Source organism: Convolutriloba macropyga, chromosome 1, assembly GCF_964194025.1.
Source record: "Convolutriloba macropyga chromosome 1, txConMacr16.3, whole genome shotgun sequence".
NCBI classification, from domain to species: Eukaryota; Metazoa; Xenacoelomorpha; order Acoela; family Convolutidae; genus Convolutriloba; species Convolutriloba macropyga.
In genome coordinates, this window is record NC_134468.1 from 53,273,824 (window position 1) to 53,300,415 (window position 26,592).

At 37.0% G+C, this 26,592-nt stretch overlaps 1 protein-coding gene across 1 annotated transcript; it reads left to right on the top strand.

The window, feature by feature from the left end:
- Nucleotides 1–45: 45 nt before the first annotated feature.
- On the top strand, nt 46–26,369 carry LOC142349746 (protein SEC13 homolog). Its single transcript, XM_075401497.1, has 2 exons — nt 46–234; nt 25,994–26,369. The coding sequence occupies exons 1-2, from the start codon at nt 124–126 to the stop codon at nt 26,063–26,065; spliced, it is 183 nt and encodes a 60-aa protein (XP_075257612.1). The 5' UTR covers nt 46–123; the 3' UTR covers nt 26,066–26,369.
- The last annotated feature ends 223 nt before the right edge of the window (nt 26,370–26,592 follow it).

Here is a 26,592-nt window from a genome sequence, read left to right on the forward strand (position 1 = left end):
AGTTTTGAACGATTCCAAGTGGACGAATCTACTGAACTTTTTGTTTTCTAAATCGTTCTTTAGGATGGCATAGTCAAGATCTGGCGTAAGCAGTTAGCCAGTGGTGGTGGGGTGGGAGCAGGAATGATGCAGTACTACCAGTCGAATGAACTCTGTCAGTTTCCGGATGTGGTTTGGCACGTTAGCTGGTCATTCACTGGAAACATACTCGCCGTCTCTGGAGGTGACAACGAGGTAAACTTAGTGTTTTCCACATTGACCCCTCAAGCATGCTAAGCAACGAGGACAAAGAGCTTATAATAGAACATTTGTGGCTACCCGTCAGGCAGGGTTTCGGAGCAGCTTGTTTCGATAGAACGATCGAACCAGCAACTCTAGTTCACCAAATTCACTCAATGGTTCACTCAAATGAGTAACGCCAGCAATAATCTATAAAAAATCTAAAACGTTGAACTCGTTACCCTCGAATTTTGGTACTTCGGGCTTGTCAATATATCCTCTACAGAAAGTTTAATGTCATACAGTTCAGTTCAATTTTGTAGTTCTGATCTGGATGTCAGGAAGGATAACCGTAAAAACTAAACAGAAAACACAAGCATTGAATTAATTAAATTTGACTCCAGAAGGAATATTGTAGGTTGCGCTATGCTTAGGTAACCATAGGAACGTCTCACCTTCAACAACTTTATCTGAATGTGGTTTTTAAAGTATAGTGAGAAAACGGTGTTTGAGCAACAATTCGCTTTCTCTCTAGTGGTTTTTTGTTCACATGCGGTTTTTGCAGTTTTTTCGATTTTTGGTTCGGATTTTTTTTTCTAAATGGTTTTCCCAATCCATTCATATATCATTCCAGGTCTAGTTTTTTCTTTACTCGATGAAAGTTCTTTGAATTGTACGTCACGACTTGTCCTGCTATGTTTTTTATTTCGTCGTCAATTTTTTCTTACGACCATATGACTTCACAACCACTTCAAATCAGCTTTTTTTCATTCGTTCATGCAATTTAAACTGAAGTGAGTGTGTGACGTCAGTTTTCGCTCTTAGTGAAGCGAGTTTTTTTTTTGTTCATTAGCGTGATTAAATTTTTGGTCACACTTGACTTACCTCATTCTCAAAAATGACTTCCTAGTTATTTACTTGTTATCACAGTTTTGTTAGAATTTTAAATTCATCAAGACCATTAGAAATAGTCTATTCGTGCAATTTTGTTCAACTACGTTTAGCACTCTTGGTAACCCTTTACGAAATCGAGTAAAAATTTGTCCAGACGAAGTTGGAAATTGACTTTTATTTACTTTAATTTAAAGAGAAGGTCAAATGGGTGTTTGTCACTCTAAATGAAGGTTTTTAGAGAGCACCTAATAGAGGCAGCAATAACTTATACAGATTCCTAATCAAAATATAACTTTTTTATCTGTCTTTTTTACTGTTTTTTTAGACTGCAGATCTACAAAGCTACTGCTGCTATTTTCTGGCAATCTGCCAGCTTTGATATAACAACTGCCAGATCGGCCAAGCAGGGTAATCGTTCAATGTCATCAACAGCAATAGATAGAGAAAAAGAGGTTGAAGGAGTAATATGCAGCTAAACATTTGCTTGAATTGAAGGAAAGTTCATTACATATTTCCAAAAACAGAATTGCCTCAACCTTGTGACTGTATCGTCAGAAAAACAATAAACTTGATTGTACTGAGGAACTGAAATCATATCGTCAATGTAACTGGAAACAAAGCGGACCTAAACACTACCTTGCGGAACTCCACTAGTAACAGATAGCTCATCCGATAGAAATCCAGCAATGTTGACCCTCTAGCGCCAAATAAGAGTACAAAAGCGAAACAAAACTCTTATCGATGTCTATTTTTCACAATTTCAGAAGAAGATTGAATATGGTCAACCGCACGTTAGCTGGTCATTCTCTGGAAACGTACTCGCCGTCTCTGGAGGTGACAACGAGGTAAACTTTGTGTTTTCCACATTGACCCCTCAAGCATGCTAAGCAACGAGGACAAGAGCTTATAATATAACATTGTGGCTACCCGTCAGGCAGGGTTTCGGAGCAGCATGTTTCGATAGAACGATTGAACCAGCAACTGTAGTTCACCAAATTCAATCAATGGTTCACTCAAATGAGTAACGCCAGCAATAATCTATGAAAAATCTAAAATGTTGAACTCATTACCCTCGAATTTTGGTACTTCGGGCTTGTCAATATATCCTCTACAGAAAGTTTTATGTCATACAGTTCAGTTCAATTTTGTAGTTCTGATCTGGATTTCAGGAAGGATAGCCGTAAAAACTAAACAGAAAACACAAGCCTTGAATTAATTAAATTTGACTCCAGAAGGAATATTGTAGGTTGCGCTATGCTTAGGTAACCATAGGAACGTCTCACCTTCAACAACTTTATCTGAATGTGTTTTTTTGAAAGTATAGTGAGAAATCGGTGTTTGAGCAAAAATTCGTTTTCTCGCTAGTGGTTTTTTGTTCACATGCGGTTTTTGCAGTTTTTTCGATTTTTGGTTCCGATTTTTTTTCGAAATGGTATTCCCAATCCATTCATAGTTCATTCCAGGTCCAGTTTTTTCTTTACTCAATGAAAATTCTTTGACTTGTACGTCACGACTTGTCCTGCTATGTTTTTAACCATAGGAACGTCTCACCTTCAACAATTTTATCTGAATGTTGTTTTTAAAGTATAGTGAGAAATCGGTGTTTGAGCAAAAATTCGCTTTCTCGCTAGTGGTTTTTTGTTCACATGCGGTTTTTGCAGTTTTTTCGATTTTTGGTTCGGATTTTTTTTCGAAATGGTATTCCCAATCCATTCATAGTTCATTCCAGGTCCAGTTTTTTCTTTACTCAATGAAAATTCTTTGACTTGTACGTCACGACTTGTCCTGCTATGTTTTTTATTTCCTCGTCAAGATTTTTCTTACGACCATATGACGTCACAACCATTTCAAATCTGCTTTCTGTTCATTCGTTCATGCAATTTAAACTGATTTGAGTGCGTGACGTCAGTTTTCGCTCTTAGTGGATCGATTTTTTCGTTCATTCGCGTGATTAAATTTTTTTTCAAACTTGACTTACCTCATTCCTAGTTATTTACTTGTTATCACTTCCTAGTTATTTGCTTGTTATCACAGTTTTGTTAGAATTTGAATTTCATGAAGACTATTAGAAATGGTTAATTCGTGCAATTTTGTTCAACTACGTTTAGCACTCTTGGTAACCTTTCACGAAATCAAATAAAAATTTGTCCAGACGAAGTTGGAAATTGACTTTTATTTACTTTAATTTAAAGAGAAGGTCAAATGGGTGGTTGTCACTCTAAGTGAAGGTTTTTAGAGAGCACCTAATAGAGGCAGCAATATTTTATACAGATTCCTAATCAAAATATAACTTTTTTATCTGTCTTTTTTACTGTTTTTTTAGACTGCAGATCTACAAAGCTACTGCTGCTATTTTCTGGCAATCTGCCAGCTTTGATATAACAACTGCCAGATCGGCCAAGCAGGGTAATCGTTCAATGTCATCAACAGCAATAGATAGAGAAAAAGAGGCTGAAGGAGTAATATGCAGCTAAACATTTGCTTGAATTGAAGGAAAGTTCATTACATATTTCCAAAAACAGAATTGCCCCAACCTTGTTACTGTATCGTCAGAAGAACAATAAACTTGATTGTACTGAGGAACTGGAATCATATCGTCGATGTAACTGTGGAAACAAAGCGGACCTAAACACTACCTTGCGGAACTCCACTATTAACAGATAGCTCATCCGATAGAAATCCAGCAATGTTGACCCTCTAGCGCCAAATAAGAGTACAAAAGCGAAACAAACTTATCGATGTCTATTTTTCACAATTTCAGAAGAAGATTGAATATGGTCAACCGCACGTTAGCTGAGCTGGTCATTCACTGGAAACGTACTCGCCGTCTCTGGAGGTGACAACGAGGTAAACTTTGTGTTTTCCACATTGACCCCTCAAGCATGCTAAGCAACGAGGACAAGAGCTTATAATATAACATTGTGGCTACCCGTCAGGCAGGGTTTCGGAGCAGCATGTTTCGATAGAACGATTGAACCAGCAACTGTAGTTCACCAAATTCACTCAATGGTTCACTCAAATGAGTAACGCCAGCAATAATCTATGAAAAATCTAAAATGTTGAACTCATTACCCTCGAATTTTGGTACTTCGGGCTTGTCAATATATCCTCTACAGAAAGTTTAATGTCATACAGTTCAGTTCAATTTTGTAGTTCTGATCTGGATTTCAGGAAGGATAGCCGTAAAAACTAAACAGAAAACACAAGCATTGAATTAATTAAATTTGACTCCAGAAGGAATATTGTAGGTTGCGCTATGCTTAGGTAACCATAGGAACGTCTCACCTTCAACAACTTTATCTGAATGTGGTTTTTAAAGTATAGTGAGAAATCGGCGTTTGAGCAAAAATTCGCTTTCTCGCTAGTGGTTTTTTTGTTCACATGCGGTTTTTGCAGTTTTTTCGATTTTTGGTTCGGATTTTTTTTCGTAATGGTATTCCCAATCCATTCATAGTTCATTCCAGGTCCAGTTTTTTCTTTACTCAATGAAAATTCTTTGACTTGTACGTCACGACTTGTGCTGCTATGTTTTTAACCATAGGAGCGTCTCACCCTCAACAACTTTATCTGAATGTGGTTTTTAAAGTATAGTGAGAAATCGGTGTTTGAGCAAAAATTCGCTTTCTCGCTAGTGGTTTTTTGTTCACATGCGGTTTTTGCAGTTTTTTCGATTTTTGGTTCGGATTTTTTTTCGAAATGGTATTCCCAATCCATTCATAGTTCATTCCAGGTCCAGTTTTTTCTTTACTCAATGAAAATTCTTTGACTTGTACGTCACGACTTGTCCTGCTATGTTTTTTATTTCCTCGTCAAGATTTTTCTTACGACCATATGACGTCACAACCACTTCAAATCTGCTTTCTGTTCATTCGTTCATGCAATTTAAACTGATTTGAGTGCGTGACGTCAGTTTTCGCTCTTAGTGGATCGATTTTTTCGTTCATTCGCGTGATTAAATTTTTTTTCAAACTTGACTTACCTCATTCCTAGTTATTTACTTGTTATCACTTCCTAGTTATTTACTTGTTATCACAGTTTTGTTAGAATTTGAATTTCATGAAGACTATTAGAAATGGTTAATTCGTGCAATTTTGTTCAACTACGTTTAGCACTCTTGGTAACCTTTCTCGAAATCAAAGAAAAATTTGTCCAGACGAAGTTGGAAATTGACTTTTATTTACTTTAATTTAAAGAGAAGGTCAAATGGGTGTTTGTCACTCTAAATGAAGGTTTTGAGAGAGCACCTAATAGAGGCAGCAATATTTTATACTGATTCCTAATCAAAATATAACTTTTTTATCTGTCTTTTTTACTGTTTTTTTAGACTGCAGATCTACAAAGCTACTGCTGCTATTTTCTGGCAATCTGCCAGCTTTGATATAACAACTTCCAGATCGGCCAAGCAGGGTAATCGTTCAATGTCATCAACAGCAATAGATAGAGAAAAAGAGGCTGAAGGAGTAATATGCAGCTAAACATTTGCTTGAATTGAAGGAAAGTTCATTACATATTTCCAAAAACAGAATTGCCCCAACCTTGTTACTGTATCGTCAGAAGAACAATAAACTTGATTGTACTGAGGAACTGGAATCATATCGTCGATGTAACTGTGGAAACAAAGCGGACCTAAACACTACCTTGCGGAACTCCACTAGTAACAGATAGCTCATCCGATAGAAATCCAGCAATGTTGACCCTCTAGCGCCAAATAAGAGTACAAAAGCGAAACAAAACTCTTATCGATGTCTATTTTTCACAATTTCAGAAGAAGATTGAATATGGTCAACCGCACGTTAGCTGGTCATTCACTGGAAACGTACTCGCCGTCTCTGGAGGTGACAACGAGGTAAACTTTGTGTTTTCCACATTGACCCCTCAAGCATGCTAAGCAACGAGGACAAGAGCTTATAATATAACATTGTGGCTACCCGTCAGGCAGGGTTTCGGAGCAGCATGTTTCGATAGAACGATTGAACCAGCAACTGTAGTTCACCAAATTCACTCAATGGTTCACTCAAATGAGTAACGCCAGCAATAATCTATGAAAAATCTAAAATGTTGAACTCATTACCCTCGAATTTTGGTACTTCGGGCTTGTCAATATATCTTCTACAGAAAGTTTAATGTCATACAGTTCAGTTCAATTTTGTAGTTCTGATCTGGATTTCAGGAAGGATAGCCGTAAAAACTAAACAGAAAACACAAGCCTTGAATTAATTAAATTTGACTCCAGAAGGAATATTGTAGGTTGCGCTATGCTTAGGTAACCATAGGAAGGTCTCACCTTCAACAACTTTATCTGAATGTGGTTTTTAAAGTATAGTGAGAAATCGGTGTTTGAGCAAAAATTCGCTTTCTCGCTAGTGGTTTTTTGTTCACATGCGGTTTTTGCAGTTTTTTCGATTTTTGGTTCCGATTTTTTTTCGAAATGGTATTCCCAATCCATTCATAGTTCATTCCAGGTCCAGTTTTTTCTTTACTCAATGAAAATTCTTTGACTTGTACGTCACGACTTGTCCTGCTATGTTTTTAACCATAGGAACGTCTCACCTTCAACAACTTTATCTGAATGTGGTTTTTAAAGTATAGTGAGAAATCGGTGTTTGAGCAAAAATTCGCTTTCTCGCTAGTGGTTTTTTGTTCACATGCGGTTTTGGCAATTTTTTCGATTTTTGGTTCGGATTTTTTTTCGAAATGGTATTCCCAATCCATTCATAGTTCATTCCAGGTCCAGTTTTTTCTTTACTCAATGAAAATTCTTTGACTTGTACGTCACGACTTGTCCTGCTATGTTTTTTATTTCCTCGTCAAGATTTTTCTTACGACCATATGACGTCACAACCACTTCAAATCTGCTTTCTGTTCATTCGTTCATGCAATTTAAACTGATTTGAGTGCGTGACGTCAGTTTTCGCTCTTAGTGGATCGATTTTTTCGTTCATTCGCGTGATTAAATTTTTTTTCAAACTTGACTTACCTCATTCCTAGTTATTTACTTGTTATCACTTCCTAGTTATTTACTTGTTATCACAGTTTTGTTAGAATTTGAATTTCATGAAGACTTAGAAATGGTTAATTCGTGCAATTTTGTTCAACTACGTTTAGCACTCTTGGTAACCTTTCACGAAATCAAATAAAAATTTGTCCAGACGAAGTTGGAAATTGACTTTTATTTACTTTAATTTAAAGAGAAGGTCAAATGGGTGTTTGTCACTCTTAATGAAGGTTTTTAGAGAGCACCTAATAGAGGCAGCAATATTTTATACAGATTCCTAATCAAAATATAACTTTTTTATCTGTCTTTTTTACTGTTTTTTTAGACTGCAGATCTACAAAGCTACTGCTGCTATTTTCTGGCAATCTGCCAGCTTTGATATAACAACTGCCAGATCGGCCAAGCAGGGTAATCGTTCAATGTCATCAACAGCAATAGATAGAGAAAAAGAGGTTGAAGGAGTAATATGCAGCTAAACATTTGCTTGAATTGAAGGAAAGTTCATTACATATTTCCAAAAACAGAATTGCCCCAACCTTGTTACTGTATCGTCAGAAGAACAATAAACTTGATTGTACTGAGGAACTGGAATCATATCGTCGATGTAACTGTGGAAACAAAGCGGACCTAAACACTACCTTGCGGAACTCCACTAGTAACAGATAGCTCATCCGATAGAAATCCATCAATGTTGACCCTCTAGCGCCTACAGTTTAAATAAGAATACAAAAGCGAAACAAAACGCTTATCAAAGTCTACTTTTCACAATTTCAGAAGAAGATTGAAAATGGTCAACCGAATTTGCAAAATCTAAAACTAAAACTGCTTGTTGCAGCGGGTTGAGTGTGTGCTCCAAATTTGAATAGATACAATTAAATAGAAATCTTTCAAAAATTAATGATATTCGTGGCAGGATTGAAATGGGCCTGTAGTTTTCGACTTCTGCCGACGAACCCTTTTGGATAAGACTAATATGCGCGCATTTCCATAAATTAGATCAAGTGAGACTCTTTAACATGAGTAAGCATAAGGTAGGCAAAAAAAGCCAAAATATCCGCTTCTCAAAGGGTTGGAGGCACACCACAGGCAAAATTTTTGACTAAATTTCTTCCACGGAAAACTGTCTTCAGATAAGCAAACTGCGTCGTGGATAAAAATGAGTTTTCTTTGGCAATTTGATATTAGCAGATTGCGTAGAACGTCAAACGAATAAAAGTTTTTGCAAACAATAACCTAAAAGCTTTGCCGGAACGACTTGCTACAACAAAAATTGCATAAAATACATTGCATAAAATTTTTCAATAGAAAATCCAGGTTTCTCTCCCGATATAATAAGTTTGAAATGTTTCTGAAATTGTTTGAAGTTATTTGGAGAACGCTCAAACATCTCTTCCACTATCGTTATTTACAACTTCTTTTTGAGTTATTGGTTTATTTGCTAGTGGTGGTTTTCTTGATGACTGCTGATCCGCGGCTGCTGGTCTGTAAATCGCTAGCCGCGCGGACCAAATTTTCAAATTCTGCAAGTAAACTCGTAATCGTCGGTTGCTTTTTCGAACAATATCAGAAATACATATTTTCCTGTCCTTCCATAGGTTTTCAGCGTTGCCCTGATCAAGCGCTTATCAGTTTTGAAATATCAAAACAACAATCTCCAAATTCTGTGTCTTTAATGGACTTGAAAGGCAAAGTGTGCAACTCGTTTTCATAACTTGCAAGTTTTCTAATGGGTAAAACCCCAACTTAATGTCGGAGCAAATGCGCCTATGGCTCAAGTACGCCTATGGCGTACTTGACTCTGTCGTTCTTCAGTGATTGCATAATTAACTTCAGCAGTGATCTTAAGGTTTTCCTTTGCTTTGAATTTGAAACAGATGTGATTTCGCGCTCAGAAATTACATGCGTACTTCAGTTTCGTTAACCTTAGTCATTTCGAGTTATATACTTGTTATGACAGTTCTGTTAGAATTTGAAATTCATCAAGACTATTAGAAATAGACTATTCGTGCAATTTTGTTCAACTACGTTTAGCACTCCTGTTAACCGTTCACGAAATCAAATAAAAGTTTTTCCAGACGAAGTGGGCCCTCCTGTGTACAATTGCTCTCTATATTTGTTCAATTCACAAAAACGGTCTGATCTGGAATACCATATGCGATTTTGTCACTAACAAGTTTAATAACTGCTACGGATCTTGCTTCATGGGATTCAATGATGCGCACCTGTTTGCGCAGCATATAAACTCCCTTCACTCTCTGCCTGTATTTGAACCTGAATACCAAACGAAAGATGCTACAGCGGAGACGGCATTCAATGGAGCGTTACAATTTCATGAAATTATGAATAATGCAGCTTGTAGAGTTCTTGAGAGCTTCATGCTCAATCAAAGATCTGCAATTGCAACGCTAATCAAGCAACGGCTGAGCCAGGAACCACAGAAGGTACAATTTACGGTAAAATTGCAGTTTTTGAAGTTGCATCAAGATGAAAGTTCAACCGAATTGGGGGAGAGCATTAAAATTTTTGCACTCTCTTATGACGCTCATTTACGTTGAGGCTCTCACGGATGAGTTGTACTGAGATGGCAGGAACTATCATATTGACAAAACATCCCCATCAATATAACAAGAGAACGTTCACCAACCTGTGGGAAATTTTTAAATACCAATGGGATTTTAGCAAATGAAAGCCTTTGAGAGCCTCGATGATGTGACAATTAACATCTCTGGTTGCGACAAAGGACAGCTTACCATCTACGAGTTTCCCGTTTTGGAGCAGATTTTGTTATTAATCTTTAACTTCTTTATGATGCCGACGTTTATCACTTCTCATTACTGACCTTGTGAAAATTGTGTGTAAAATTAGAGATGTGAAATTTAGATTTGGTTATCGCATTTGACGTAATTGTGTCTGGCTGTGTCGTGATGAACTGGAAAGCTTTTATATTCATACGGAAAATTGTTGTCTAACTGCCCCTGCAGTTATTCAAATGCTATCACCAAATGAAAATGAATGCAAGTTTTCAAATTTTTCAGGCACTTGGTTTGTTCCTTTGGGGATATATTTTGATTTCGATTCTTTTTTGCGACCCGTCGCTGAATGTGATGCATCAATTGACCAATCTTCTACTGGCGTAACCAAAAAAGCTTGAGCCTTGTGGATTTGCTTTGGCAGTTGTTAATCATCTTCCGAATATACCCTATTTGAGTCATGTGGATAGCTCTGAAGATTGTATGGGTAAATTTGTTTGAATGCTGCATGCGTTAGCAGGAGACATACATCAACGCAAAAGAAAAACAGTTTCCTTTCTGCAACGGAAATTGTAAACTTATACAATAATAGCGCTACACATTGTTGGATTTGCGTAAACAGTTTGACAGCGAGCATGACCCCGAAAAGTGCATTGATTTAGACCATTGTCATTTTAGTGGCCAATTTTTGGGATGTGTTCACAAAGTGTAATCGAGCGAGACCATATGTTAATTTTACACCTGTGATTGGTCATAGCATACAAAACGTTGACCTATACCATGTTTGACTTTGAACGACTATGAATCTACCACAACAATCAAAGTCATTTCATCAACGGACGAGAAATACATATCAATGATATTGGGAGTTATGATTGATACTATTACAACTCAAGAGGAATGAAAACAATAAATTACGAGAATTTAAGATTTATCGATTCGTACAAAATGATGAACAGTTCGCAGGAACAACTTCTGGCAGACGCATATTTTGACAAACGCATATTTCGATATCATGAAAGCAGTGTTTCCATCTGTTTCCGAAACAACAGCTTACTAACTCAAAAAACTCAACCGAAAATTATATCTTTATTCTTATGTATGTGATCGTACAAAGTTTTCCGATGAATGTCGGCCACCACTCTGAATGGTGGAATGCATTAGAGGGCAAAACATTGTGTTAGTGAATATTTAATTCATGCTAACCAGATGTAGAATTTATTGAGATGTAAAACTTTACAAGACTATCATGACGCATACCTTAAACTGGACTCTGCATTATTAGCCTGTTTATGTGAGTTTCACCGTGAACTTAGCTTTCGAACATACAAGCTCGACTGCATGCATTTATATACTCTTCCCAATATGACAAGACGAGCGTCACTAAAGATATGCAAGGCAAACATTGACCCGATGACAGTACGAGAACATTTGGACATGATTGAATCAGCAATACGTGAAGAAGTAACATATGTTAACGATGAGCTTCATTTTCTTGTCAACACTAAATTTTTATCGGATTGCCGCCCCTCCGAGGATTCAACATTTGCGTTCTGTGAAGACGCAAATAATTTCTGGAGGTGTTATGCAAATGGACCAGCTACCATTGAGGTTGTTCGCCCTCAACGTGGAAATTACCTGCAAAGAAATCCTCAATCCCCCTAATGACTCTTCAGTTGGCTATTTTCTCGAAGTGGACTTAAATTACCCTGTTCACCTACATGTTGACCACCGAGACTTTCCTCTTGCCCCTACCAAGGAAATGGTTCAAGATGATTGGCTGGGCGATTATCAACTTGAACTAAAATATTAACATAAATTACCAAGCTCGAATGTTAAATTGCTTCAAACGTTTTTCGACAAAAAAGAACTGTGTTGCATTACAAATTTCTCAAATTATACGTTAGTCTCGGGTTATTTGTCGCTCAAATACACCTGGTTCAACAGTTCAAACAAGCAATTTTGGTTAGCACCCTATATTACACTCAGCAGTAATAAACGTCCAGCCGCTAGCCAAAAATTTTATTAGCCCATGAACAATGCAGTATATGGTAAGAATTGCAAATCTAAACGCAGAGGAAGTAGCTTACCATTGAGCGAGATGCTGATCTAGTTCTGATGGATTTATGATATTTTGAGATAACCTAGCCGCATTGTCTTTCCACTCAATAAAGATTTATTGGAACACCACGACAATAACTTGAACTATTCTTAATCTGGACAAGTATCAAATGTACATTTATTGGGTTGAGTGTGTGCTCCAAATTTTAATAGATACCATTAATTAGAAATCTTTCAAAAATTAATGATATTCGTGGCAGGATTGAAATGGGCCTGTTGTTTTCGACTTCTGCCGACGAAATAAATTAGATCAAGTGATACTCTTTAACATGAGTAAGCATAAGGTAGGCAAAAGGAGCCAAAATATCCGCTTCTCTGTTATAAAGGGTTGGAGGCACACCACAGGCAAAATTTTTGACTAAATTTCTTCCACGGAAAACGGACTTCAGATAAGCAAACTGCGTCGTGGATAAAAATGAGTTTTCTTTGGCAATTTGATATTAGCAGATTGCGTAGAACGTCAAACGAATAAAAGTTTTTGCAAACAATAACCTAAAAGCTTTGCCGGAACGACTTGCTACAACAAAAATTGCATAAAATACATTGCTTAAAATTTTTGAATAGAAAAAGCTAGGTTTCTCTCCCGATATAATAAGTTTGAACTGTTTCTGAAATTGTTTGAAGTTATTTGGAGAACGCTCAAACATCTCTTCCACTATCGTTATTTACAACTTATTTTTGAGTTATTGGTTTATTTGCCAGTGATGGTTTTGTTGATGACTGCTGATCCCTGGCTGCTGGTCTGTAAATCGCTAGCCGCGCGGACCAAATTTTCAAATTCTGCAAGAGTTAACGAAATTGTGTGTTCAAACTCGTAATCGTCGGTTGCTTTTTCGAACAATATCAGAAATACATATGTTCCTGCCCTTCCATAGGTTTTCAACGTTGCCCTGATCAAGCGCTTATCAGTTTTTGAAATATCAAAACAACAATCTCCAAATTCTGTGTCTTGAATAGACTTGAAAGGCAAAGTGTGCAACTCATTTTCATAACTTGCAAGTTTTCTAATGGGTAGACCCCCAACTTAATGGCGGCGCAAATGCGCCTATGGCTCAAGTACGCCTATGGCGTACTTGACTCTGTTGTTCTTCAGTGATTGCATAATTAACTTCAGCAGTGATCTTAAGGTTTTCCTTTGCTTTGAATTTGAAACAGATGTGATTTCGCGCTCAGAAATTACATGCGTACTTCAGTTTCGTTAACCTTAGTCATTTCGAGTTATATACTTGTTATGACAGTTCTGTTAGAATTTGAAATTCATCAAGACTATTAGAAATAGACTATTCGTGCAATTTTGTTCAACTACGTTTAGCACTCCTGTTAACCGTTCACGAAATCAAATAAAAGTTTATCCAGACGAAGTGGGCCCTCCTGTGTACAATTGCTCTCTATATTTGTTCAATTCACAAAAACGGTCTGATCTGGAATACCATATGCGATTTTGTCACTAACAAGTTTAATAACTGCTACGGATCTTGCTTCATGGGATTCAATGATGCGCACCTGTTTGCGCAGCATATAAACTCCCTTCACTCTCTGCCTGTATTTGAACCTGAATACCAAACGAAAGATGCTACAGCGGAGACGGCATTCAATGGAGCGTTACAATTTCATGAAATTATGAATAATGCAGCTTGTAGAGTTCTTGAGAGCTTCATGCTCAATCAAAGATCTGCAATTGCAACGCTAATCAAGCAACGGCTGAGCCAGGAACCACAGAAGGTACAATTTACGGTAAAATTGCAGTTTTTGAAGTTGCATCAAGATGAAAGTTCAACCGAATTGGGGGAGAGCATAAAAATTTTTGCACTCTTATGACGCTCATTTACGTTGACGCTCTCACGGACGAGTTGTACTGAGATGGCAGGAACTATCATATTGACAAAACATCCCCATCAATATAACAGCGAGAGAACGTTCACCAACCTGTGGGCAATTTTGAAATACCAATGGGATTTGAGCAAATGAAAGCCTTTGAGAGCCTCGATGATGTGACAATTAACATCTCTGGTTACGACAAAGGACAGCTTTACCATCTACGAGTTTCCGCTTTTGAAGCAGATTTTGTTATTAATCTTTTACTTCATTATGATGCCGACGTTTATCACTGTTCTCATTACTGACCTTGTGAAAATCGTGTGTAAAATTAGAGATGTGAAATTTAGATTTGGTTATCGCATTTGACGTAATTGTGTCTGGCTGTGTCGTGATGGACTGGAAATCTTTTATATTCATACGGAAAATTGTTGTCTAACTGCCCCTGCAGTTATTCAAATGCTATCACCAAATGAAAACATGCAAGTTTTCAAATTTTTCAGGCACTTGGTTTGTTCCTTTGGGGATATATTTCGATTTCAATTCTTTTTTTGCGACCCGTCGCTGAAAGTGATGCATCAATTGACCAATCTTCTACTGGCGTGACTAAAAAAGCTTGAGCCTTGTGGATTTGCTTTGGCAGTTGTTAATCATCTTTCATCTTTCGAATATACCCTATTTGAGTCGTGTGGATAGCTCTGAAGATTGTATGGGTAACTTTGTTTGAATGCTGCAACAGTTTCCTTTCTGCAACGGAAATTGGAAACATACAATAATAGCGCTACACATTGTTGGATTTGCGTAAACAGTTTGACAGCGAGCATGACCCCGAAAAGTGCATTGATTTAGACCATTGTCATTTTAGTGGCCAATTTTTGGGATGTGTTCACAAAGTGTAATCGAGCGAGACCATATGTTAATTTTACACCTGTGATTGGTCATAGCATACAAAACGTTGACCTATACCATGTTTGACTTTGAACGACTATGAATCTACCACAACAATCAAAGTCATTTCACCAACGGACGAGAAATTCATATCAATGACATTGGGAGTTATGATTGATACTATTACAACTCAAGAGGAATGAAAACAATAAATTACGAGAATATAAGATTCATCGATTCGTACAAAATGATGAACAGTTCGCAGGAACAACTTCTGGCGGACGCATATTTTGACAAACGCATATTTCGATATCATGAAAGCAATGTTTCCATCTGTTTCCGAAACAACAGCTTACTAACTCAAAAAACTCAAACAAAGATTATATTTTTATTCTTATGTGTGTGATCGTACAAAGTGTTCCGATGAATGTCTACCACCACTCTGAATGGCGGAATGCAATAGGGCGGAAAATTGTGTTAGTGAATAATTAATTCATGCTAACCAGATGTAGAAATTATTGAGATGTAAAACTTTACAAGACTATCATGACGCATACATTAAACTGGACTCTGCATTATTAGCCTGTTTATGTGAGTTTCACCGTGAACTTAGCTTTTGAACATACAAGCTCGACTGCATGCATTTATATACTCTTCCCAATATGACAAGACAAGCGTCACTAAAGATATGCAAGGCAAACATTGAGCCGATGACAGTCCGAGAACATTTGGACATGATTGAATCAGCAATACGTGAAGAAGTAACATATGTTAACGAAGAGCTTCATTTTCTTGTCAACACTAAATTTTTATCGGATTGCCGCCCCTCCGAGGATTCAACATTTGCGTTCTGTGTAGACGCAAATAATTTCTGGAGGTGTTATGCAAATGGACCAGCTACCATTGAGGGAGTTCGCCCTCAACGTGGAAATTACCCGCAAAGAAATCCTCAATACCCCTAATGACTCTTCAGTTGGCTATTTTGTCGAAGTGGACTTAAATTACCCTGTTCACCTACATGTTGACCACCGAGACTTTCCTCTTGCCCCTACCAAGGAAATGGTTCAAGATGATTGGCTGGGCGATTATCAACTTGACCTAAAATATTAACATAAATTACCAAGCTCGAATATTAAATTGCTTCAAACGCTTTTCGACAAAAAAGAACTATGTTGCATTACAAACTTTTCAAGTTATACGTTAGTCTCGGGTTATTTGTCGCTCAAGTACACCGTGTTCAACAGTTCAAACAAGCGAATTTGGCTAGCACCCTATATTACACTCAGCAGTACTAAACGTCCAGCCGCTAGCAAAAAAATTTTGATAAGCTCATGAACAATGCAGTATATGGTAAGTTTGCAAATCTAAACGCAGAGGAAGTAGCGTACCATTGAGCGAGATGCTGATCTAGTTCTGATGGATTTATGATGTTTGGAGATAACCTAGCCGCATTGTCTTTCCACTCAAGAAAGATTGATTGGAACACCACGACAATAACTTGAACTATTCTTAATATGGCCAAGTATCAAATGTACAGTTTCCATTACTACAGAATGTGCGCTATTTTCGATTGTTGTATATTAAATGGTGACACGGATAGTTTACTACATAAAATCCGTACAGACTTTGATGAGGAATTAGCAAGAAAGCCAGTTTCAGTATTTAGCGAATTCGATTTCTTCAATTATCCGAATGATCACTTTTTATACATCACATAAAATAAACGGCTTCTGAATGGTATTTTTTTTTATTATATGCATAGGTTGTTGGTAAACATCCAAAGACTTGATTAAAGGCTTTTCTTCACTTTAGATTGCCGAATAATTTCGGCTACGTCTCCGGCATGATGATTTTTTGAGCACACTGACTTCAAGAAACGTGTTTTGCACTAAAAGTACACGAATGAAGTCCGATCAGCATGTATTGGAAACTGTTACTACCAACAAAGTATGCCTTTCAGTTGTCGATAACAAACGGTATATTCTATCCTGTGGATCTAAAGCTCGACCCTTCAGACGGACATTATGAGACGGTTGATTGTGGTGTTGATGAATTTGATTGGGGTAGTGATTATATTTAGGGGGATAATGACAGTTACTCAGACTTACTTCTCAGCTCTAGTCCAGAATGTGATAACTTTATAGTGTCAGCAACTTCCTCAACAGCCGCTCTCTAAGAACCAGACTCCATCACCAGCTTTTCGAAAACTCCCGACCCGGGTTTAGTCGTAATTAATCAGATAACTGACTCTGATTTTGCCACTGTTGATATTACAGATATTGACGCCAGTTTCGTTGAAATCTCCTCTCCCGACAACCCCATAATAAATTTTGGAGATGAAGGTGCAAGCAGCAGCAGAGAACCAGCACGCAAAATAAGACGGCACTCATGCAATGACCAATTCAAATGTATGCAATTTTGCTGCATTAATACGCAGTGTAAATAACAACCTAATGTTGTTTTGACTGTTTAGTTTGGTTTCAATTCAATCTTTCTTCAAAAATCTAGCGAAACGCAGAAACGAAAGGCGCAAACGGAAAGAAAGGAATAAAAGCAGAAGCTGGTCAAGTGTCTTTTATGTATCGCCGCCAAGGAGCACCATATCGTCGCCAAGGAGCACCACCTATTAGCCCACGTATTAATTGGAAGGATACCACCCCTATCTTAGTACCCTATTATCTTACTCCTACAATCATTTTTTTAGGAATTATTGTTAATTAATCTCATCATTTTTAATTAGTAGCAATTTTATTAGTCATGCCTGCTCAGAAACGGGATAAGTGGTAGCGCCCAGGGGCATTAAATTCTCTGAGAGCCTTCAGCTTACTAGTCTCCAAGTATATGATTCACAGAAGCTGTTTTGAAGACATATACTAATGGTGTGAAGGGTGGTTATTAAAAAGTGATTACCACCCCCCCCCCCCATTGATCAGCCCCTCAATCTCCTCTGCACATCGTTTAGGCCGTAAGGGCCCCGTGCAGCCAAAGATCCGCCTCCCACTGTTGCCCCACCCCCTCGCTGTTGCCCCCAACCCCCGGTGAACCGCTCCCGCTGCGCTCGTTTGAGAGCAATTCGCCCGACGTTAGTCGATTATGTTATTTGTTTCTGTTAGATAGCAGGTGGTTTCTCATGAGCTCTCAATTGCCCTCAAACGTAGTTTTCAGCAGTTATTTTAGTCCTGTGGTCTGTTTACGACTCGAAGAGGTTCTCTTGATTTTTTGAATCCGTGAGTACTATTCGCTCAGACGCTGTTTTGACCTGAGAGGGAAAGTGACAAATAATGTGGTGTGAACTATTTTTTTTCTGAGCGAGAAAGGTTTTTGATCATGGTAAGCTTTCAGTGAATTACTTACCGATTTTGAAATATTTTTGAAGAATGGCGCTTGTAGATAACCATCTTTCTTTATTTTTGTATCTTTAAGCGGACTTCTTTTCAAGAGTCAGTTTATATGCCAACTTTCCTTTGGTAATTTTTGCATCGAATGTCTTTATTTTATGAGGGATTCAAAAATCGTACAAATGATAATCTAATTTTGGAAGTTTTGTTACTAATTTTGTTTTGGTTTTTATTACTAGAAAATCTTTTTAAGCAATGTGCAGAAATTTAATTTTTCAAATTTAATTAGCGTTAAGTCTTGCATTTTTAACTTGCATTTAATTGCATATTTACTTTAAAACTAGAAGTAAAACTTTAGATGTAGTTAGTTACAATGTGTGTTATCCACATACTAGCATACACCGTTCTAACATTCTCTGATGGCCAATATTTTTATTCGCTCTGCTTTTATCAGTTGTTAAAAGAATTGAATGATTCTTGCTTTTTCTAAAGGTTGCAATTGATTTCATTTAATATAATTCAGCACTGAGATTTCAGTGGAATTCTGTTTAAATCATTTGAATATTTATGTCATCTGCAATTTTTTTGGTGGGGGGAGGCGGTTTTGGTTTGAAACAGATTTTTGCCTTTCAAGTTTTTGCTGTTCTTTTTTGCTATGCTAATTTTTGCAATTGTTTTGAACTCATGTTGTCTCTGATATCTCCAACAAGAGAAAAATATTTTTTGTACTAATTTCAGTGACTCCAGTAAATTTTATTTAATTTTGAGTCCTCATTGATAAAAGCTGCCTTATAATTTTACATTGTGTCTTTCTGGTCACACAGATAATAGCGGAGTTCTATCCTTTTAGGACTAGTATCGTGAGTTATTTTTAATAGCCGCGAAGCGATAGCGGCTATTATTGGGGACATCGTGGTTTTTTTTTAATTCGTCGTCTCCATCGATGATTCTTACGACCTGACTTCTTGGAATTGACTTCTTGGAATTGACTTCAGTGACTTCTATTGCTTTGCAGTTAAAATTTGTGTACGTGACGTTGTTTCTGCTTTTAGGTCAATTGCGTGACTTACCTCACTCAAAAAATTGACTTCTGAACTCACTTATGGAACTTTAATTTTTAATGAAGATTTGCTAGATAATAGTGTGCATCTAAGTTGTGCCAATCTTATATGCCCTAATTTGTGATTATTAGTCTTGAGTTTTTGATTTCGAATAGCAATTTTGAAATAGTTCTTTAAGGGCGTTTTCCTTATAGAACGTATGTGTCAAAAATTGACAGTCCGAAGCTAACCCGAAAAGTCTAGTGGTCTATTGAAGGACTGGTGGTCGATCTGTCTATCTTATTTCTTTAGGTGTTTCAATTCCTGGAAGGCCACGAGCGTCTATCGCGGCTATTTTCCGGCAATCTGCCGGCTATGTTATTAAATTTTTAGCCCCGTCGGTTTTTTGAGGCCATTAGTATTTGAGCATCCTAAGAATTTTGGCCCTGTTTCAACGGTACTAAATGTTTGTACTACGAACTTCTTGCCGTATCAAGAGTTAAGTGATTTTTTGAGTGATTTTTTTTGCGGAATTGTCTGTTCTGAAATCTGTTGTTTTTATTGTTACTGATTGATGCCGTATTTGTTGCGGTTGTGACAGTAGTTTAAATGTTATCGATTTCTTAAATCAAATCTGACGAGGTAAAGAATGTTTCAAGACCAAAAGCTTTGGTTTCTGCAATTACGGTTTTCTTTGTTTTCTTACGCCTTACTAATCTCTAAGGACGTGATTCGCAATTCACTAAAACTGTTTTGAAGAGACAATTTCATGGCATGAAGGGCGGATCATAATCCTTAAATCCCCCTCGGTCAGCATCCCCCTCTTACCCCTCTCCCCCAACACCCGCAGCTCACCCACCTCCGCCTGGAAATGTGGACCCCCTCTCGTCCAACCATACCCCCTCTTGACCCCCACTGGGCCCATCGACAAATGCTAGCTTCCTCAAATTTCAGCGTGTTACAGCCAAAGCGAACCGATCGCTGAGAGCAATTCGGCTGAAGTTATTTGGTTTTGTCTAAGGCTTTGATTTTATCAGGTGCTCTCATGTTTTGGCTCCAAGAGGAGTATTGATATAAAAGCTTTTTTTGCTGAAGCAACTTTTTAATTGACTTGAATTTTGACTTCTTTCTATTCGCCCATTTAGGTACTTTTTTGAACTTCTGTTTTCAAACATTGGATGCAGTTGCTTATTAGTTTGTATTGTATAGTATCGCTGTTAATATTCTAAGCGACGAGGTTATTTTGAAAGTTTTGGATCCCACAAGTCCCTATTACTCATGTAAACTAAAGATGCCCAACCTCGACCTACTTAACGAACCCCCCTATCTCTTCCCTGACTATTTAACCCCTTCCTTTACCTACCTACCCCTATACCTAGCTCCCTACCTACCTGGGTCACCTTACCTAACCATACCTACACCCCAACTTTTCAACCTTGCACGTCGCACCTACTTACATCCCCCTCACTAACCCCACTTAGCTAACCGATGCCCCCTCCAACCTACGCATCCCCAGCACCTACCAACATTGATAACTAAATTTTGTTTAATTTTTTGAGTGTTTATTATTTTTTTGGATTCCGTATGATTAGTGTGATTTTATATTGCACGACCCGACCCGTCTTTTCATTTCCCAAACTCACGACTTCCTCGTTTGGCTCCTCGTCAACCTTACTCGCGGTTTCAATTGGATGGAATTTAAATACTTTAACTCCACTGAATTACGCAATATACAAAAACTGAATTAACTGTGTGTTTAGACTTTGTAAAGTTTCAGGCAAAGTTTTTTAGAGGTTTTCTTTTAGATGAGTAATTATGACAATTATTATTTCAAAAGAGTCAATGAAAGTTTACTCTCATTAAGGATAGAGAGAAATTACACTTACATTTATTACAAATGGGAACAAATCCAATATTAATTATTGCTTAAAAGAATTCACGAAAGTTAAGTCACGCCATGAGTTTTTACCAAAACTATGATTTTTAGTTTACAACAAACTGTTTAAAGAATAAATCTTTGAGATTTCTTTTAAGGGTTGCGTATTTACATTGGCAGAATAAACGATTTTTAGGTAACTTGTGTCCAAAACTTCAATACCTCTTCCGATTATGCTTTTATTGTAATGATTGGTCCTACTAACTATTTGATACAAAATATTCCAGTTCTTTGATGTCTATAAGTCATAAGTCAAAAGTAGCGTGATTCCATTGGGACTATTGAATGCTGGTTTTTGAGTAGCAGTTAAGAGGAAGAGGTAGAAGTTTAATCTGTAGTCAAGCAAGAGGAGAACAGGTGGTATTTTCCCCTGGAGCTTAATATCTGTAGATGATTCAAATTTCGAACAATGTTAACACGCTTTAACTGCCCAGCTTAATTGTTTTTCTAAGGGAAGGATTAAGTTGTTAATAGCCGCCCTCATGTTCTCAGCCGGCTATTATTGCGCTCCTATTTTTTTTTTACTTCGTCGAACTTTTTTTCGCTTGACCATTTTGCCGCTTTTTCGACATTTTGCGTGAAATCTTTTTAATTTCTGTAGGCTAGTTTCTCTCTTCTCTCATTCTGCAAAAAGTGAATTTGAACATCAGTTGCTCAGCAAAGCAATTCAAAATGAACAGAGTCAGTATAAAAAATTGAAGTCAGAAATAGAAACGGGATAAACCCATAAAGCCCAATTTTAGATACCCGCTATTTGAACGTCGTTCCTCTAAGTCTTAGTTACCATCTCTTATGCTTATTGGTGTTGATAGTAGCCCCTGTAGCCTCTCTTTAAGAAACAGAAGTATGTTCAACTACGAAATGCCATCAAAATGAATCGAACTTAAAAATGTTTTGTACAAAATTTTTTTTTTCAATATCTTCTATTCGTTCAATCCCAATCATGCTTATTGGAATCAACGGCGGCTATTTTCCGGCAATGTGCCGGGTATGTTTATCAATGGTGCTCAATAGTACGGCTGGATATTGTAATCATAACAAGAAGTAGCTTTCTGGTAGGCATTCTCTGTTTTTGTAAAGCATTTAATACTTTGTGCCATTTTCGTGAGCAGATTTTTAACCTCTGCTTGGTAGCTGTGCTCATAATCTATAGTTGCACCGAGATATTTCACTTGTTTTTTCAATTTTTTGTTGTCGAATTTGTAGTGATAGTTGTTGATTCTTTTGGCCAAATACATTAAATAAATTCGGTTTTATCTGCATTTAATTTAAGTGGCAGTGACGTAGTGTACTCCAGTAGAACTTCTTTTGAGTGTTCAATTGACTTTTTACAACAATCAAGGTCACAATGTGATGTCACACGAACAGTATTGTCAGCGTATTGGTTGATTTCACACGTTTTTGGTTCTAAATCGATTATATGATGATGGAATGAGTGGTACTAGAACTGTACATTGGGGACACCAGCGATGTAACTGAATGCTGTCCGAAGTTTCTTCATTCACAATTAGGCACGATTTTCACTTATAAATCATTGAATCCAAGACATTTCAATTTTTAAATAGTATAGTATCATTTATTGAAGCTGTTGAGATCAAGAAGAGCACATGTAGTAATCTTTTTTCCATTCAATTCTTTTCTAACGAGCTCAGTGAATTAAACTAATGTGTCTATTGTAGAATACTTTTTCCTGAAGCCAAATTTTCCATCGGTTAGTATTTTCTTGCATGGAAATAGTGTTCCGTCGGCGCTTTATAGATCTGTGCGTAATTGAATTTGGTTGTTCTATAGTCGGTTGGAATATCTGTCTCTTTCTTGTGCAGGGTTCTGAGAGCAATTTTTCCTCCTTAAGGTAAGCATTAGGTTGTTGTAAGTACTTGTAAGGATTCATGTTTTGTTTTGAAACGGAATGAAATCATTTTCTTGTTGAGCAAAATTTGCTTGAAGGGAGGAGGATGTTGAAGTTTGCTAAATTTATATTCAAGGGATTTGCTATTTTTTGCTCTGTTAGAATTTCACCGAATTCCACTTTTAACAGATCTGGCTGTTTTACTGCAATCTCTAACTTCATTTATTAAATTCCATTTTAAGCGCTCAGATTTGGATTATTGAATAAGCTGTTTTTGAAAGAAGCAGAATTCATTATTAAATTTCGAGTCTACGGTGTTATTGTTTTCCCCAATATTAATGAATACACAATTAAGAGCTAGTCACGTTTGATTTTTTTCTCGTTTTTTTGGAGACTATTTTTTTAGCTACAGAATTGAGAAATGTCTCGTTACGCTCAAAGATTTTTTGGCATTGGAGCATGCATTTGTATAGCATTTGAGAGGATTTTTTCAAACTCAGGGGCTTTTCTGCATATTTGTATGAGTAAAATTCACGCCAGTTTGAGCATTCTATCGTTTTCCGAAATTCAGATGTATTATAGTTCCTTTTGTCGAAATTATGTTTCATCTGCTCTCTATTTTTTGTGCCAATTTCGATTTTGAAAATAAATTAGTTGAGCCAAATGATCGCTACTGATCAGTTATTTGAAAATGGCAACTAATTATGTCTTCAGATATTTATCCGTTATCTGAAAATCTTTCAGCGTTTTTTTGTGGGACGCGACTCTTGTGGGGTTGTCAACATTCATTGGATCCAAATCGCTAAGGCTAAAAATGTTTTCTATTTTCATTTTTGCAAATACATTTCAAATTATAGTCACTCATTAGAAGAATTGGCTTGTTTTCAGTAATTGCTTTATCAATGTTTAGAGCCAATTAGTCCACAAATTCATCAAGTTTTCTTTTTGTGGACAGTACGCAGTGTTAACCAATGTTTTCTGATTCATCCTAATTTATACCCGCAGGTTCTCAAAACTTTGAGTTGGCTGGTTTATATTTTTTTCTCACTTTACTTTGTATCTTAAAAACCTTCAATTTAAAAGCAGGATTCCTCTCCCTTTGCCTCTTTCTCGATCTTTTGTGGTACAATGGAATGAATTTTATAAGGTTTTACTGAAAGATCCGCATCTATGTTCGGTAATACGATTCGATAATACGATAATACGATTTGTCCCAATATCATTAATTCGATAATTCGATTTGTCCCAATATCATTAATTACTGCCTTAAATTGTTCTTTTTTAGTTATGCTACGAGCATTTTAGCGGAATATTTTAAAGTTGTCTGGTTGTGTTTTCAGATTTCAAACACGTCTTGCGGCCGAGGATTGTGTTTGATATCTCCACTTTAAGGGTTAGATTCAAAATTTCTTTCGGGAATTGTTTTTGTTTCCTCTGCTTATGCGAACATGTTTCCATATGCCACCCATGCGAAGATTAGCATAAATACGAGGCGCGACTGTATGTTATGAGTTGATTACATTCACATTCAACAAATATTTGGCCTAACAATGAGATTTAAACAAAAACCGAAAATTAATAAGGGCTATAAAAATTAGTAGACCGAGCTCGATAATAATTTCTACCGTGCAAATTTGATTAATAGTGCGAGTTTCTCCTAATAGGCCATTTGTACGAAAGTGATGAGAAACAGATGACAATGTTAACTGCTTCATTGGATGTTTGCAACAGTTGTAGCAAAATATTTTTCAGGTAAGGTATGCCTTTACGATAGTTCAGATGAACATTGTTATGATATATCTAGTTGTAGTGAACAACGCTATTATTCACTCTTGGTAGATTGCGAATGAGTTCGTTTAATCGAATGATAACAAATTTATCAGAAAACTGAGCGTTGTACTTGCTCGACATTAAACTATTAAACTCCTCAATTAGCGAGTTTTTTTAACATTTTGAAGTTTGTATTTGAGTGGTGGCACCTCGCGAAGATTAAATTTATCGATACGCCGTTGAATTAAAGTTCAAACTCTCGGCAGCACTGGAATATCTCGTCAGCACATGATCAACAATGATCTTGTAAACCATTGCTTTCAGTTTTTTTCGTTGTTTTTCCAGAACTTTTATTTTCTTTATTGCTGATTCTCTATATGCGTGAATACCTCAGTCACTAGAAAAGTTGCATCGCTTTCTATTTTGGCAGTAATGCTACTACCACAGTATTGACTACTACCAATAATGCTACTAAACAGTATTGACTTAGTGTTGTTCTATCGCGTCCAACTTTTCTATGGCTTTTCAAAACGTAACGTGTTCAGGGGTGGCGTCGGGTGCTTCGTGGGCCCATGATGAAGGACCCCCTGGCTGTCGGTTTCCCTCTACTAATTCTTTTTGATAGCTTGACGAAACTTTTTCGATAGTGTTCTTTGCTTTCCAGTTTTTGATATATATGTCCCAGTAAAGTTTGTACGAAACTTTTTTCATGGATTGCCAATCTTCAAAGGAGAGTGGTACATAGAGGGAGGGCGAATGAGAGGGGTGTTCTGATATATCGATTGAGATTTTCATTGATCTAGGTTGAAGTATTTTGAAGTTTTTGGATGTACAGTTTCAAGATTTGCTCAAGGTGTTGGCCAAATACACGATTTATTATGATAAGAATGAAAGCTTTTGAAGGCTTCAATTCGCTGAATAAAGTGAATACGGTCAGGATCAAAGAAGAAAATTCAAAAGAAACCGATAAAGCCCAGTCATTAAGTCATAGTGCATTAGGTTATTAGTTTTCATTGGAGCGATTGCTACTTAACATTAGTATTAAGCTTAATAGCCTTTAGTTTAGAAGCTGTAGTTAGTTAAGTGTAATTCCAGAATCTAACTGAAACTGCACAACAATTTAGAATAGTTTTCACCATTTAGAAAAATTGTCAAATTCTATCTCTTGTTTTTTTTTGTTTCGATTTCGATGTGCATCAAGGGGCTCAACGGCGGCTTTTTTTCTAGCAATTTGCCCGCTATGTTTTTAGAAAGATGATTTATTAAATTTCTTTATGTAGGATGTTTCCGCAATCCCATGAGGAACACAGGAAAAGTTTGTTTTTTATGATTCTACTAGGGGAGGCTGTGACGTGAGTGTTACTGGTTATGTTTACAGGTGACTTTGTGGAAAGAGACCTCTGACAACAAGTGGGAAAAGATATCAGAGGTAAACAAGACAGACAAATAAACTCCAGCTCAGCTGTTAAACAACAGAAGAATTACATTTCCAATTCAGGCGGTGGTACCAGAGGTAGAGCTGTTGTCGCTATTTGCAGCGACCTCAATCCGGTTGAAACTGCTTTTTTCATCTCGATTTATAAAACTGATTTACCTGAACGCAGTATTATTAGTACAACGGCAGTATCACGTTGTTGGTGCTGTTTAAATGTTTGTGTACATGATTATTTATGTCATACGTTTCATGGAAGATTGGTTTAATAGATGTGTCAGCTAATACACCGCAGACAAATTGAAATTGCGCCAAGTTTGTAGATTATGTGGTTATTTGAGAATAGTATAGGCAGTTAACAAAGGCGACTGTGGAGTTGGCGAAATATGAAAATTGTCCTAAAGACAGTTCCCCCTCGACATGATGCGTATGCTTAGATGATACTTTGGTATTATGTGATCGGCTGTCTCGGTGATTGATAGCCGCAGAGATAGATGGCGACGGCATTATTGAACTTGTTTTCCACGGTAGAAAAAGTGAAATCA

Excerpts from the sequence above, each read along its gene's own strand:
- LOC142349746 (XM_075401497.1), top strand. The coding sequence starts at position 124 with ATGATGCAGTACTACCAGTCGAATGAACTCTGTCAGTTTCCGGATGTG. Across the intron at positions 235-25,993 it reads TCTCTGGAGGTGACAACGAG|GTGACTTTGTGGAAAGAGAC; the intron begins GTAAACTTAGTG and ends TTATGTTTACAG.